Source organism: Channa argus, chromosome 17 (assembly GCF_033026475.1).
Source record: "Channa argus isolate prfri chromosome 17, Channa argus male v1.0, whole genome shotgun sequence".
Lineage (NCBI taxonomy): Eukaryota > Metazoa > Chordata > Actinopteri > Anabantiformes > Channidae > Channa > Channa argus.
Genome location: NC_090213.1, coordinates 11,028,475 through 11,042,759, shown reverse-complemented (window position 1 = coordinate 11,042,759; position 14,285 = coordinate 11,028,475). Strand labels below are relative to the sequence as shown.

Genomic DNA, 14,285 nt, shown 5'->3' with positions numbered 1-14,285 from the left:
TTTCTCAGCCCCCTCCTGATCCCCTCTCTTCTTCTCTTTCTTCTCTGCTTCTCATTTGCTCCGTCCATTGCCATCAAAGTCTTGCAAAACACAACCGGCCTCCCAAAGCCTTGACTTTGAGCGAGTGGCGCTTTCATGTGAGGACTCAAGTGAAAATTCTCACTTCGTGTCCTTTTTTCTTTTTTACTCTACAGCCCCCTCTGTCTTTCTTTGAAGCCGCAATGACAACACACATCATTTTTCATAAGACAGGAATGTGTTTGACCTGGTAATGGGTTAGAGACAGCAAGTGAGAGAGCAAAAGAGGTGGGGTCTGATAAAGAGGCAGTTTTATGATGGCTCTGGGAAACTGTCAGATTTCCAAAAGACAGACAAGGCCAAGTTTCCTCTGTCAGTGGCCACTCCTCCCTCAGAAGATGCATACACACACTCATGGATACATACACACCTCGGCATTTAAAAGAGAAGTCCCTATGATCTCTTTGTGAGAGCGAGGTACCAGCAAAAGCGATGAGAAGCCTTGGTCGGCACACACACTTGAAGGTATCATATGTCTGCCCTTATCAGCTGGTCTTTCTCCTTTCGTAAAGAAGTGTCACTTCTTTTGTCCCTTTTCTTCCTTTGTCTATCCATACGTCTGTCACCTTTCCACACACACGTAGATTTTTTATTTGTTTTAAAGTTACCAAATAATAACAGAGCCTTTTCTCAGGTTCGATTTTTACGCTCCAAGTCCTTTCCTCTCTTCCGTCCTTTCCCTTAGCCCTCTATCATCCTCTCGTCTTCCCTCTTTTTGTTCATGCTTTTCCTCCTTCTGTCGCTCCATCTCCCTCCTTCCCACTCTCTCGGTGTCTCTACAACTCTCCATCCATTACCGTAGCCACAGAGAGCTAAGAGCAGATGCTGTCTGTCCAACCGCCGTGCCCCATAGCATTGTGTGCTTCACCTCTCCTTCCCCCCTCTCTCCCTCGTTCCTCCTCTTCACGTCCCTCTTGGGGCTCCATTTGTTCTCCACCCAGAGAGGCTAATGTCTGTTTTCTCCTGCTTTTCCCCACTCTGTCATACACTCCCTCATTCCTAGTGTTTCTTGGTCTTTCTGGCCACATAGAGCATCGTGTCTGTGTGTGTGTGTGTGTGTGTGTGTGTGTGTGCGTGTGTGTGTGTGTGTGTGTGTGTGTGTGTGTGTGCGCGTGTGTGTGTGTGTGTGTGTGTGTGTGTGTGTGGAGAGGGGTCATGGTCATTGCATTGGGAACAAAAGACACAGCTACACGTGTATAAACATTCGTAAGTACCTATAAACATGGACTTGCACACAGGTGCTGCGTTTTCACTAAAAAAGCTCTAGGGTTCTCTTTGAAGAGCGACTGAAGACAGAAAGGGGTAGAAGAAAGAGGGAGAAAGATGAAAAGCTGGCGGTATAGATTTAGGTTCAGAGCTGCCAAAAATACAGCCGATACAATTTGCCAGTGGGTTTATGTCAACAACAACAACAACAGACACACACACAAACACCTCATCTTACCCTCTTCTTGCCCCTCAAATCTGCAGTATCTCCTGTCATCTCCCATTGAGAAAACATCTCATCACACCAAACATCCTTTACTACACATTTATCGCATGCACATTACATCTGTATAACATAATGTCAACTACACTACTTGGTGTCATTATACACATGCATGCAACAATGTTTGTGTATGTTTGTTAGCACTTGCTTTTCCCACCAGAGCAAGCTGAGACACCAGCCTCTACAAGGATGGTACAATTAGGATACTAATGACGACCCGAGGATCTTACACTTAGAATGTTCAATGTGAACTGGATCATGCACTTGACAGATGATCACAGATGCAGACTGTGACATGGTATTTAACAAGAAAATATGATACCTATCACATTCTCAGTCAAACTTGTGTCGCTGTGTTGCTGTAGTCAAATCTCTGTTAGTGTTAGGTACTTTGTGATGCTAATAGGTTTAAAAGGTTTTTTTAATCAAATTACAAACAATAGTTCCAGTTCTGTTTCAACCATTGAAAACTGAATACAAATTTACATAAGAAAATCTTTACTCTAGATAATGCACAGAACACACTGTCGACATTTTCATTTAAACTACTTTTTATCAGAGATAGTTGCTAAGAAAAAGGATCATGTCCTGGAGCAACTTATAGCAAAAGCCAATCTGTGGGTCAATGAGATACCACTGCAGAAAATTAAGAAAATGTATTTTCTTTTGCTTAATTAAACCTTTGACAAATGCCTCCTAACTACACTATTGATTTTGTTATACTCAGGCCTCCTGCTACCTGCTGACAGTAGCAAATCGAATCTACAAAAGATTCCAACATATTTTCAGTTACTTACTTACTGCAACACAAGCTTTATTTCCAACTTGTCTTATGGCTTTTTAACTGTCTTACTGAGAAGGGTTAGGGAAAGAAAGAATAGAAAGCAGGATCATATGCTTCTCAGTGAATAGCTGCAGGCTATTGAGGGCCTCCGTTTGATGTAGCCTGGCGGGTCTCTTCTTCAGCGTGTGGCGTATATGCGCTCATATGTGTGCGTGTGTATGTAAGAAGAAGCCACTTTATTCTGTGCCCTGATTAAATGACCAGAGCTGATGGTAAAGCCTAGAGCACCGTGGGTAGCAAGGAATCACTTAAACATAAAGAACTACATGATCCCCCGTCTCATTTATTTGACCTGCTCTCTTTCTCTCTCTCTCTCTCTCTCTCTCTCTCTCTCTCTCTCTCTCTCTCCCCCCCCCCCCCCCCTCTCTGTCTCACACACACACACACACTCTCTCCCTGTTCTCACCCAACACTTGTCTTCTCTATTCTCCCTCATCTCTGCTTTTCTACCAATACCCCCCCCCCCCCCCTATTCTTTCTCAATCCTTCTCCCTTCTCCTCCCTCCTTCTTTCCCTCCTCCTCCTGTCCCTGGTCACCTTGTGAGGGGCAGCCTGCTTTGTGGCACAGCTGCTGATTATGTCATTATTTCTGGACCATTTTGGTCTCCCTCCGTGTGTGTGTGTGAGACTAATGAAGCGTGGCAAAGGGACTCATGCCAAAATGACCAGGGCGTGCATCAGAGCTGCAGATGTGTCAGAGCAAACCCCCATTCACTCTTTCACACACACACACACACACACACACACACACACACACACACACACACACACACACACACATATCCCATTTCCCCTGCTGATGCCAAACTCTCCCTCCTTCAATCTAATCTGCAGTTTATTGTTTTTCTTTCTTCTCCTGCCATCGTGTTTCCTTACTTGCCCTTCCATTCTGTCTCCTTCTACCCATCTATTCATCTTCCATCCTCCTTCCTTCACTGCAGCTCCTTCCTCTCTCTCTCTTTTATTGTCGGCCCACCCACGCCCTCCTCCCTCCTACCCTTCTATTCTTCCTCTCCCTCCCTCCCTCCGTTCTCCTCCTCTCCAGATGTCCTGTTCCTATCTTCCAGACTCCCTTGCTCCTTTCTTTCCCTTCTGCCTCCTGCTCTCTTGGTCTCTTTGAGCCAAGCTGACTTCCTGACCTCCAGAGGCCCTGTTAAAGCTCTCTGTGAGCCCCCATCATTTAGATAGAGTTCTCTCAGCCTGTGTCCACTATACAAGCACAGGCAATGAATTTCTAAGTACCTAAATGAGGGCTGAAATATAATTTATAATAATGTAGAATAATTTTTTGGTCTTATGTGACTTGGTAGATATAAAGTCAGCACCAGCCTAACCACCCCAAATGTCTATAAACTGATGTAAAGATGGGGCAGCAAGATGGAAAATGTCAAAAGAAGCCCTGATATAATTCTCAGGTTTGGAGAGATGGGGGGGTTAGAAGTGGATTTGATAGGAGAGCGACTTCATCTGCGTCTTTGACCCTGTCCTGTCCTTGGCTCCTCGGTAGAGGTGCACCTTGAGAGGAGCCCACGTGACACTAGTGCTCATGCTCACATATGTCCATACACAAGACACACACACAAACCCGACAGCCCCTCAAGGCTCCATGTTTTCAAGGCTATCAGTTGAGTGCGGGTGGCAAATGTTTGCTCAGCTTTGAGGCCTGTTTCCCGTCCCAATAGTCTCCTATGAATTGATCAACACTTCACAAATTAGGATTATGAGGAATAGAAAAGTATCTAGGGAAAACTGAAGTTTGTGAAAATTAAGTATTTGAATGAAGAATCCACTGTGACACTACCTAGGTCTTTCTCACTTGTTTGGACCCTTCAGCCATTGCACATCTTATCAGTGCAAGAGGGGGGTGGGGACAAGTGCAATGAGGGGTAGGAAGAAAAGGGACATGGGTTGTGTTTGCCTAAAGTGACAGTGTGGGCCAAGGGCTTATCGAGGCCTTTGTAGATTATTGATTGGAGCAGATACGTGAGGTACAGGGGCCTATGTGTGAGTGTATATTTGAGGCTCAGGAAGTACTGGATTGAATCACTAAATGTCACAAGCGGTCTTAACTGAGCTTCAACTCAATTTTAAACTAATGCCTGTTAGCTGAAGTGAGAATATTCTTAAGAGACAATAACTTTTATGAAATTCAGTGACCCAAAAGCATGGGAAGTGTTGGTATTCCCAGGCTGGTTTTTGAGGTTAGGAATTAACCTGGCTGGCAGCGGGGGTTAATGTTGTGTCCCTGCATTTCATCCTTCAAGGCTACAGCTCACACATACACTCACTTACATACACAGCCTTATCTTCCAGGGTCTCCTCTTGTTTGGCCAACGCTGTGCAAACAGAAGGTGCAATACATCTCCTGACAGTTCCCAAAAGCAAGGGGCAGAAACACGTTGGCCAAACAAACCCTGAGTCACAGAGAGAGAAGAGATTTCTCAGGCTTTACCGAAACATACAGTATGCAGATACGCATACACGTGCACTTGCACACAATGTGTGTACAGTGTCCATTATTTGAGGGCTTGGGCCTCTGGCTACCTTTTAAAACGTTTGTCTAAGCAGTCTTAAGACAAGGGCTGCTGTTGGAGTGAATAGCTCCCAGCAAGCTGTCCACAGGCTCCTATTGTCCTCTGTCATATTTTATTATCTCATCAAAAAGCAGGAAATCCGATTCCCTCTCTCTGAAAAAGACCTTATCCTCCTGTCTCAAAGCACCCTGTCACAAGAGAGGGAGATGTAGAGAGGTGGAGAGAATAGGGAAGAGAGTTGCAGGAAAGAGAGGGGAGTCAGTGAATGAGAGTGATTAACTGCCTAGCTGCTGTCACAGAAGTCCCACTTTCTTTCTTTCTTCTTAATTGGTATTTACCAAACACACGGCATAATGTTAGAGTTAGGAAAATGTGTGTGTCTTAAGAGACCAGCTTTATCCCCATTGCTGATTATTTTATCCCTGTTCCCCTCCCCGTCTTCCTCTATTCATATTGCGTTACACACGGGTAGAGCAAAGGTAATATCCCTTTTCATGAGAGCTTTTGTTTTTTTGGACCCCCCCCCCACTACACACACAGACATACACGCACGCACACACACACACACACACACACACATACACACTTCTTTCCTATCCGTCTTCCTCACACCTTCTGTCAGTACATATCTATTCATTTTTAAGAGGACTAGACTCTGAGACTTTATCAACAGAGGGTGTTTGTACAAGTCAGATGCTGTCAAGCTTGTCCTCTATCACTTATGCTACCTTTACACTGAAGTAGCTAAATTTGAAAATTTGAAATTTAACAGTGAAAATATCCCCATCCACAATAAACACCTGACCAATCTGACAGTGATTAAATGTCATCTTCTCTGACAAACTGCAAAACTGTGCAAAACAAAAAATATTTGATGGTGGATCAGAAATGCACCCTGTTGCACCTTACAGGGGAAAGAAATTTCCTAAACTGTTAAGTCCAAAACTGATCATATTAATAGGGATTTATTTTGGAAGGTGCACTGAAAACGGTGCATTCTCAAATTTAGCCAGCATTGTGTAGCATTGTGTAGACACCTTGTTTTCCAGTCATCGTTTCTCATCATATACACACATTTCTTTCTATCTCTTTATTCATACTCATTTTTTTCCTGCCTTTGCCTTCCTCACGTCTCCATTTTTTGCACATCTGTTCTTTAATTTTGGGCTCTACTGAGAAGTTGCTAAAAAGCTCTATGAAATATGTATGAAGGCTTGTGAGCCACGCGATTGGCCCCATTTACCGGACAGCCGAGCGAATGAACGGCCACACTAGAGAATCCCCCACAATGCCTCTGGAACAAAGGCCCAACAGCTGACCCCAGAGAGGGAGAGAGATAGAGAGAGAGAAATAGAGAGAAAGAAAGAGAGGGGAAAGTATGAAGAGGGGGGAGTGAGGGCGGGGTTTAAACAGTTAAGGCTCAGGCTGCAGGTCAGGAGGCATCTCCGTCACATACACAACTCACACATACTCACAAAACAAAAGCTCGTGGGACAGGAATAACTCCCTCTGTCCGGTCGCTTGGCTCTCTCTCCTTAGACTCATCTCAGCCCCCCCTTTCTCTCGCCAACTCTCTCCCTCCCTCCCACTTTCATTCTCTCGCTCTCTCAGTCAAGAGGATCTGAAATACCAATACCCTTTTCTCCTTGACATTGCTTTCTCCTTGCAGTCAGCGTTTTGCTGTCCTTTTATAGTCAAAACGTCAGGAGAAATTCCATGCAGGAATATTCTTAGTAATGCGGCACTCCCTGCGTCTAACGGCTAGGGCGCTGTGCTAGGTTGCACCGGCCAGTTAGCAAGGTCTTATGGGAAAAGCGTGGACATGCCCACACAAACACTGACAGCACACAGCGTACACAAAGTTGCCCTCACACCGGGGTCATTGTGCCAGTATTTTAGAGACAAACAATGAATTATATCCATTTCTATCCTACCAGAGGGTCATTCACTATCTGGGGAAATAGGTTAGCTTGTGTGTGTTCTCTTACTCCCTCTGTCAAACAAACACACACACTTAAAGCATACAAGCTTCTTATTCACGATTCAGTGGTTCACTTGAGCAATAGACAGGGATATACACACACACTTACACACCAAAAACACAGGCATCTTAGCCTCCATTCATCACCCTGAGGGGGGTGGGTGACTGTCCCATGTGTGTATAAGTGTGTATATGTGTGTGAAGAGGCCTGCCTGTGTGTGCACATGTCTGTCTGTGCATATGTGTTCCAGTGGAAGCTAACCTTGTTGTGTCCTGACACTCCTGATGAGTATCTGCAGGACACTGGAGGAGAGGAGCAGAGCAGAGTACGCACTGTCAGGCATTTAAGCAAACTGCTGCTGCTGCGCGTGTGTGTGTGTGTGTGTGTGTGTGTGTGTATGCCCGCGCACGCATGACCATCGTGGGAGGTGGGCAGGTAGACAGTCAGCATTATCCAAGCAGGTGACCCCTGAAGGCTGCATCGCCCTGGAGCTTTGAGTCAAGGAAAGAGACTCAGCCAAATACACCAGGGTAGCTAGAGTGTGTGTACAATGAGCATTATGTAGAGCTCTGTCACAGTACAGGATGTGTCATCTCCTTGGCACAAGGAGGTGTGTGCACTGGTGTATGCGCTCACGCCTGCATGAGCGAGTGTGTATGTGTGTGTGACAGAGTGTTGGCTTGGGGGAAGGTGTCACAGATCTTTGCCAGACTAATCATCTCCATGGTGTTGGTGAGCGCTGCTGTCAGGGACACTAAAGAGGCAGCGTGTCTCCCCGTTCCCAAAGCATTTAGTACTTCCTCTTTCGCCAGCACCTCTGTGCCACTCTTCACTCAGCTCCGCTCTCTTGTTTGGTCACAGATTTACAGTGGGACTCATAAAGATGTTGCGCTCACAGTGTTGTGGGGAGAGAAGTGGGAGGGGTGTGAGAAATCTGAGAATTCACAAGAAGTGTAATTTTCTCAGGCTGATGACTTAGTTGGCTTTTAAGGAAGTAGGCATTTAAGAGATTGGAGATTTATGGTTTTACATGCACTGTGAAAATACAAAAATATTTTCCAACTGGGAAGTTCACATTATTGAAGATTATACAAAGAAGTTACTGCAGACTGTAAAATGCAATAAAGTTGTGATCTCAGACAAGTCTTGTGTTCAGGGTTTTCAGAAAGTAAAAATCCTGTTCATTTATTAAAGCCAGCAGTCTGAAATCTTTCGAGGTTTAGATGAACATCTACTAAGTGGCTCATTTGATCTGATTAAAATTCTGATCATGTTAAATTATTAGTATTAAAATATGAGTAAGCTTAAGGATGTCATTCGAAGAAGAAGACATGTATCTGTATATAAAACTGTTAATAAAGGGAAATGTGGGACAATGAAACGATCAAACATGTTTAGGTAATTAACCAGTTCTTTCCTCCATATGTCCATGAAGGTCCCTGATCGCTTCCTGGAGGTTGCTGAAATCACACTGAGAGAGTTCTTCAATGCCATTGTGGCCGGCAAAGACATAGACCCGTCCTGGAAGAAGGCCATCTACAAGGTCATCTGCAAACTGGACAGCGAGGTCCCCGAAATCTTTAAGTCCCCCAACTGTCTCCAAGAGCTTCTACACGAGTAAATTTCTTATCCTCTTCACTCGATGCTTTATGCTTTTATATAACTTTTCTCTGATTTCATAGAATTTCAGAGGGATATTTTCTTTTGTTTATTCCTTTTCCCCAACTTTACTTTTGATTTTTTCAAATTTTTTTTTTTTTCATTTCTGAATGTATGAAAATTATGAAGTAGCATTCCCACTCTTAAAGCCTCTATGGCAGTTCCTAAATGACCTAGCTATTGTCTTGTTGTTCTTATATGATAATTATGATGATGGTTATTATTTGTTTTGTTTTTCTATGATTCTATGGAAGTGAAGAGATTCTAAACTTATTGGGTGTTTTTTGGGGGGAGGGACTGTGTGAACCCTCAATTGTTTTGGCCTGTTTTATAATGAACACTAACTAAGTCCTCGTGTGTGGAAGGACTTTCTGAGATCACATTTACACTATTAGCACATAGGCTGGGCTCCCTAAAGACTGTATTCCTGGCAACAAGGGGTGAACCCCAATCCAGTGGGTTTTTAAATGAACTGTCCCCGCAAAGTGGGGACCAAATAGACTGCGCTACAGAAGATGTCAGTAATGGGACCTTGACATGTACACATGCACACAAAAACAAGGCCTAGTGAGGTGATTGACTGGACTATGACTGAACTAAAGGTTCTGGTCTGTACTGGTATGTGGGATTTGGACTGGTTTCAAATAGCTACTGAGCTCTACCATGTTTTGAAGTGTGTTTTCCCTGCAACTAGGGTATTGTGTTTATTGGGTGTACATTATTATTTTGATTAAGATTATTATTGTTGATGTTGTTGATTTGTCATCACTGCTTGCTGAAGTTTGGCACTTCAAGATTTGTTTGTCCCTTGATGCCGTTGCAAAAATAAATAAATTATTGCTATTAATACAATGAAGAGTTTAGATTCTGACATATTGTGACCCTACTTCCATCCTTCTCCCTACACTAATTTTTGTTTGCCCATGTCTCCACTGGACTTTCTGTATTAGTTTATTATATCTAGTTAAAAACATTTTTTGGGGGGGGGTGGTCAGGGAATAAGGTTCCAATTTTTTTGGTTTTAATTGAGGGCCAAATCAGAGTGGGCCTCTCCAAATGCCTGTAGTGATTAGCCTATCCTGCACAGGACGAGATTGGCAACAATGCTAGGAATAGCATTAGGTTACAGAAAAACATGAAGTAAATCGTGCAGAAGTATAGACGGATGCAGAAGTGTGGCCTTCTGGTGCACGTTTTGCTCTGTTTCAGAAAGCTACATTTCTATAGCCAGTCCAGCTGTGATAACTAAACTGCTCTTACTAAATGAGCCATTTTATCAGCTATTAAATAAATCTCATTCATCTAATTATCTGTTCAGGACTGGTGAGCATACACAATATTAACTGCACAGTTTTTTTAAGCACTGTTCATCAATTAGCTCATGTGTTACATGAAGTCAGCCTGTTTATATGACATATTTTATATTGTGACTATACATATACAAGGTGTGCATTACTTTATGAAGATATTACAACTGCATTTGATACTTGAATATATCAAAAGCAAGGTGGCAATCTAAAGTACATTGGTGCTGAAACAGTAGATTTTGAAGACATACAAATAGAAGCATCAGAGAGAGGAAAATAATTCCAAAAGGGCAGAGAGAGAGAGAGGTGAGTATAAGCTGAAACACAGGGATTTGTTAATTCTGCTTGAAGAGGAACTTCCCTCACAAACAACACAGACACACCTTTCTTTCCTCCGCATTCACCTGCCTTTGAGTGATCTAGCTCCTCTCTCCTCTCAACAATATGAGGTTGAAGGTGAGCACTCACCCCAGGGGTAGATAGAGAAGCTCTCAGCACTACAAAGAGCTGGGACAAAGGCACAGAGCAAGGAGCAACACACACCTGAGACCCTGTGCTCTGTCTTACTGTCACACACCAGCAGCTTAAGACCCAACGCGTGATTCTGTTGAAGCCACTGTGCCCAGTTTGTTAAACGCCCATTCCTATCTCTTATGCCTGAGATTCAAATCCCAAATTTTCCACTTAAGTTCAACATGTATTTCTAGAGTTTTAGTACTTTCTTCCGCCCTCTCAGGGTTTTAAGATTTTTTTATGGAGCAGTTAGTGTTAGCTGCTGTTTTGATGAGATAAGTTTGAAGCAAAAACTTGAATGCTTTGTAGAGTGCGTGCGAGATAGCTGTTGATCTCGCCCTGCTGACATTAGCTTATAGTGTGTGTGTATGTGTGTGTGTCACAAAAGATCAAAGGGGGCAGGTTGCTTAACCTGCTGACTTGTGTGAGCAAGACAAAGCGCATGACAAAAGGATGCAGAGAAAGACAGTGAGCTACTCCCTTCATTATGTTCCCCCCCTTCCTCCTCTCAGGACAGTGTTCTTCTTAAGATCTGGAGCCCTGAGAGAGCGAGCTGGACACTTTTCTCACTGAAGGATGGGCTAAGCCCTGTATGTCTCAAAGTCTCAAAGCACCAGCCCAGGGCTCTAAAGTGCCACAAACAAAAGAAAAAGGAAAGGACACTTTTGTCTGATGCACAGATTATTATCACTCCCCCCCCCACCCCTTCCTGCAACTCCACCCTAAAGTTAAACAGTTTCTGCACCTAAAAAGAATAATTCAGGATGATGAAGACTTGTGTGCAAAATAAAAAAAAATAAAAAAATAAAAAATAGAAACACCTTAATACCATGCTGAAACTATTTTTGTCAAGTTTTCCTTTTCTGGCATCGTTACATTTTTAGAAAAACATTATTGAACTATATAGCCTTTTTTTTAAGAATTGTAAAATATAAGTCTATGGAAAAAATATATACTGTAGTGGAAGTTCTGAAGTTCTTGAAAGGCACTGTTAGCAACTATTTCACAAGAAATCTTGAGGGTATTTTCAGTGTCAGCTTTCTTTATATCTGCAGTCTGAATAAGTGAGTTGTTGGTAGATTAGGAGCAATAGTTTTAATTTTTTTTGCAGGACTTGTGACCAGTTTTCCTTTTAGTTCCTTACCTATTTTGTATTATGTTGAATGGCTGTCTTTTTTGAGATCAGAAAAAATTAACTTGGAACCCATTTTTGGAATATTAAATGTTATTGCTATTGTAAATACTGTCAGGATGAGACAAAGAATAGCTGTACAGTTTTTCTATTATCACTGAGCGTGCTAGAGGAGGACGGCTAAGAGTGGTTAAAAAAGAAGGCTAGAAAATAATAGAGATGATCCATTCTCTCCAACTGGATTTATAAATACTCTTTTAAAACCCCTAGAGTTTTTTCCCTGCCATGATTTTAATGGGGGTCTGTGTCCTGTTGGCAGTGCCCTCTAAGTTGAACCAGCATCCGTTTCTTGAATTTTTGCTGACAGAAGGACGCATTAGGCTAGCAGTGGGGTAATGATGATGTCACAGGCAGCCGGCTGCCAGTCTATGGATCCAGTCTCATCCAAAAACAAGGGCAGACTGCTGCCGACGTAGCTCTAGATTTGACCTGGGACACGACAGGAAAGACAGAAACGCGCACTGTCATGAGAAGACTAGTGTCATGGAGGGGGCACTTGTACAATAACTGTTACAAAACAGAGAGACTGCAGACAGAAAAAAGTGATTTATACCATTTTTTTGTCACTTTTTTGGAATTTCTGTACACTTAGCATTGTGTGTGTGTGTGTGTGTGTGTGTGTGTGTGTGTGTGTGTGTGTGTGTGTGTGTGTGTGTGTGTGTGAGTAATAGAAAGGACCGATTATGAGAATCTGTGAACCAGTGAGTGACACAATTCTCAACACTGTGGCCCCTCCCCCACCCCTGGGAGTACCATCCTGACATGTAAATGATTCTCATTAAGCACTTGCAATGTGTGTTTGGAGTGTGTTTGTGTGTGTGTGTGTGTGTGTGTGTGTGTGTGAGTGTGTTGTGAGTTTTCTCTGATCTGTTCTTTTGACTTGTTTGAAAGGGGTTTTCATTTTTTGATGCTTTCATTAGTCATTCTTCTTCTCCTTCTTCTTCTTATTATATTATTATTATTATTATTATTATTATTATTATTATTATTATTACATTGTTCCTCCTTTTTTGTAAATATCAATGATGACCTACAATGATAAATACTGCCTTTGTAAAACTTAGCAATATGTTATGTAAATAGTGTTTTGTTGATGCTTTTTGTATGACATTATTATTCAGTTTTAGTGCAGTAATTCCAGCTGGAACAGCCGTGTTTGAAATGCAGTCTGAATAATTACAAACAGGTTTTAAAATAAAATTCAGACATGGCTGCTTTTTTCTGTTACCAGTGTGTAATTGTCTTGCAAATTTTGTGTAATTTATTGGTTTAATTTATCCTAATTTATTTGATGTTGTTTTCTTTTGTTTTTCAAACAGGGAAGGCTGTACTGCGTTTCATTAAGTAGAACCAAGCTAAGATGTTAATTTTTACCTACCCAAACTTTTATAAAAAAAAAAAAAAGAGTCTATTCATAATTGAAAAAAATAAAGATCTTGGCAGATAAATGGAATTGCACAGTTTAGAAAAAGTTTTTTTTTTTTTTTCATTTCTGGACCAGGACGAGGGTGGGCTACAGAGCTGAAACTAGTTTGAAGCTGTTTTGTATTTTCTCTTGACATTTTTCCCCGTATTGCTTTGGCTCAGCCCAAAAACAACCAGTAGTCAAATTGCCTTTTGTGCCTTCACCCTCAATGAACTGAATGTATGTGCAGTATATATGCAAGCTTGTGCAAAATGAATAAAAAAAAAAAAGAAAAATAAAGTTTAAAAAAAATATATTTTTGTGCTTTATTAATATCACATTCCACCACGAAAGCCTACATGCACAACAGAAATGAAATGTTTTCATTAACAAGAATGTGACATATATCTCACATAGTGAGGTATTAATGTACCTTGATATCGCCTATCAGGTTTATAAACTTTAGTTAACAATGCATGACTGACCATTTAGATGTACTCTGTCTGGTCGGATTTAGTGCTGCTCTTCTCTTTGCGTGATTCAACACACTAATGAGAGGTTTGACTATGGAGCGCCAACATCCCAAGCTATTTTTTTGCACGGACTCCACGGACGACTGCAGATGCCGCCTCATCCAGCTAAATGCAATCACCCACACAATCAAATCTTCTATTCAGCCTAGATATCTGCTGAATAAATAAATCATTCTAAAAGTTTGGGGAAATTAAGCATATGTCGTTTAACAAATGTGTTAATATCAGTAAAAGTCAGATGTCAGTAAAAAATTTAAATGTTCGATAAAAGTGTAAAAAAAACAGCTAAAAGACAAACAACTTATTCATTTGGTTTCTTATTTTCAGTATCAGTTAATCTTACTTTAAATATCTTTTTGTTTACAAAATTAATGTCACATTTGATGAAGGTCAAACTGAAAAGATTTCAAATTTGTATTTTAAAAATCATCAAAATAAATCAATAATAAATTAATATAATTGATTGATTATATTTTTATTATTTGAAGCTCTAGCTCTCACCAATACAATGTGTGGTTGTAGTTATTCAAACTAGTGAAATGTTACACTTTAAAAAGAAGAAATTAAATTAGAAGACTCTGATTCCATTAAAAACTAATAATAGCCCATTTGATTGGAATAATAACATTTAAAATTATTTTTAAAAGACATTTGCCTGTTTGTTTTTTATTTTATTTTGTTAAGTTTGTACATTTTAAAACTATTCTGTAAGGTTCAGTGTTCTCTGCGTCATTTTGCTCTTTCCTCAT

At 41.4% G+C, this 14,285-nt stretch overlaps 1 protein-coding gene across 4 annotated transcripts in view; it reads left to right on the top strand.

The window, feature by feature from the left end:
• Positions 1–13,082, top strand: part of LOC137102437 (prospero homeobox protein 1-like) — a 31,230-nt gene extending 18,148 nt beyond the window's left edge. For 3 of the 4 annotated variants that reach the window (XM_067481964.1, XM_067481965.1, XM_067481966.1), the window contains exons 5-6: positions 8,363–8,544; positions 12,918–13,082. In XM_067481964.1, coding sequence (XP_067338065.1) covers positions 8,363–8,544; positions 12,918–12,942 — 207 coding nt within the window. In that variant the 3' untranslated portion in view covers positions 12,943–13,082. Of the gene's footprint in view, positions 1–8,362 lie in introns of all 4 variants that reach the window. The other variant, XM_067481967.1, reaches the window with a different exon arrangement.
• Positions 13,083–14,285: the final 1,203 nt, after the last annotated feature.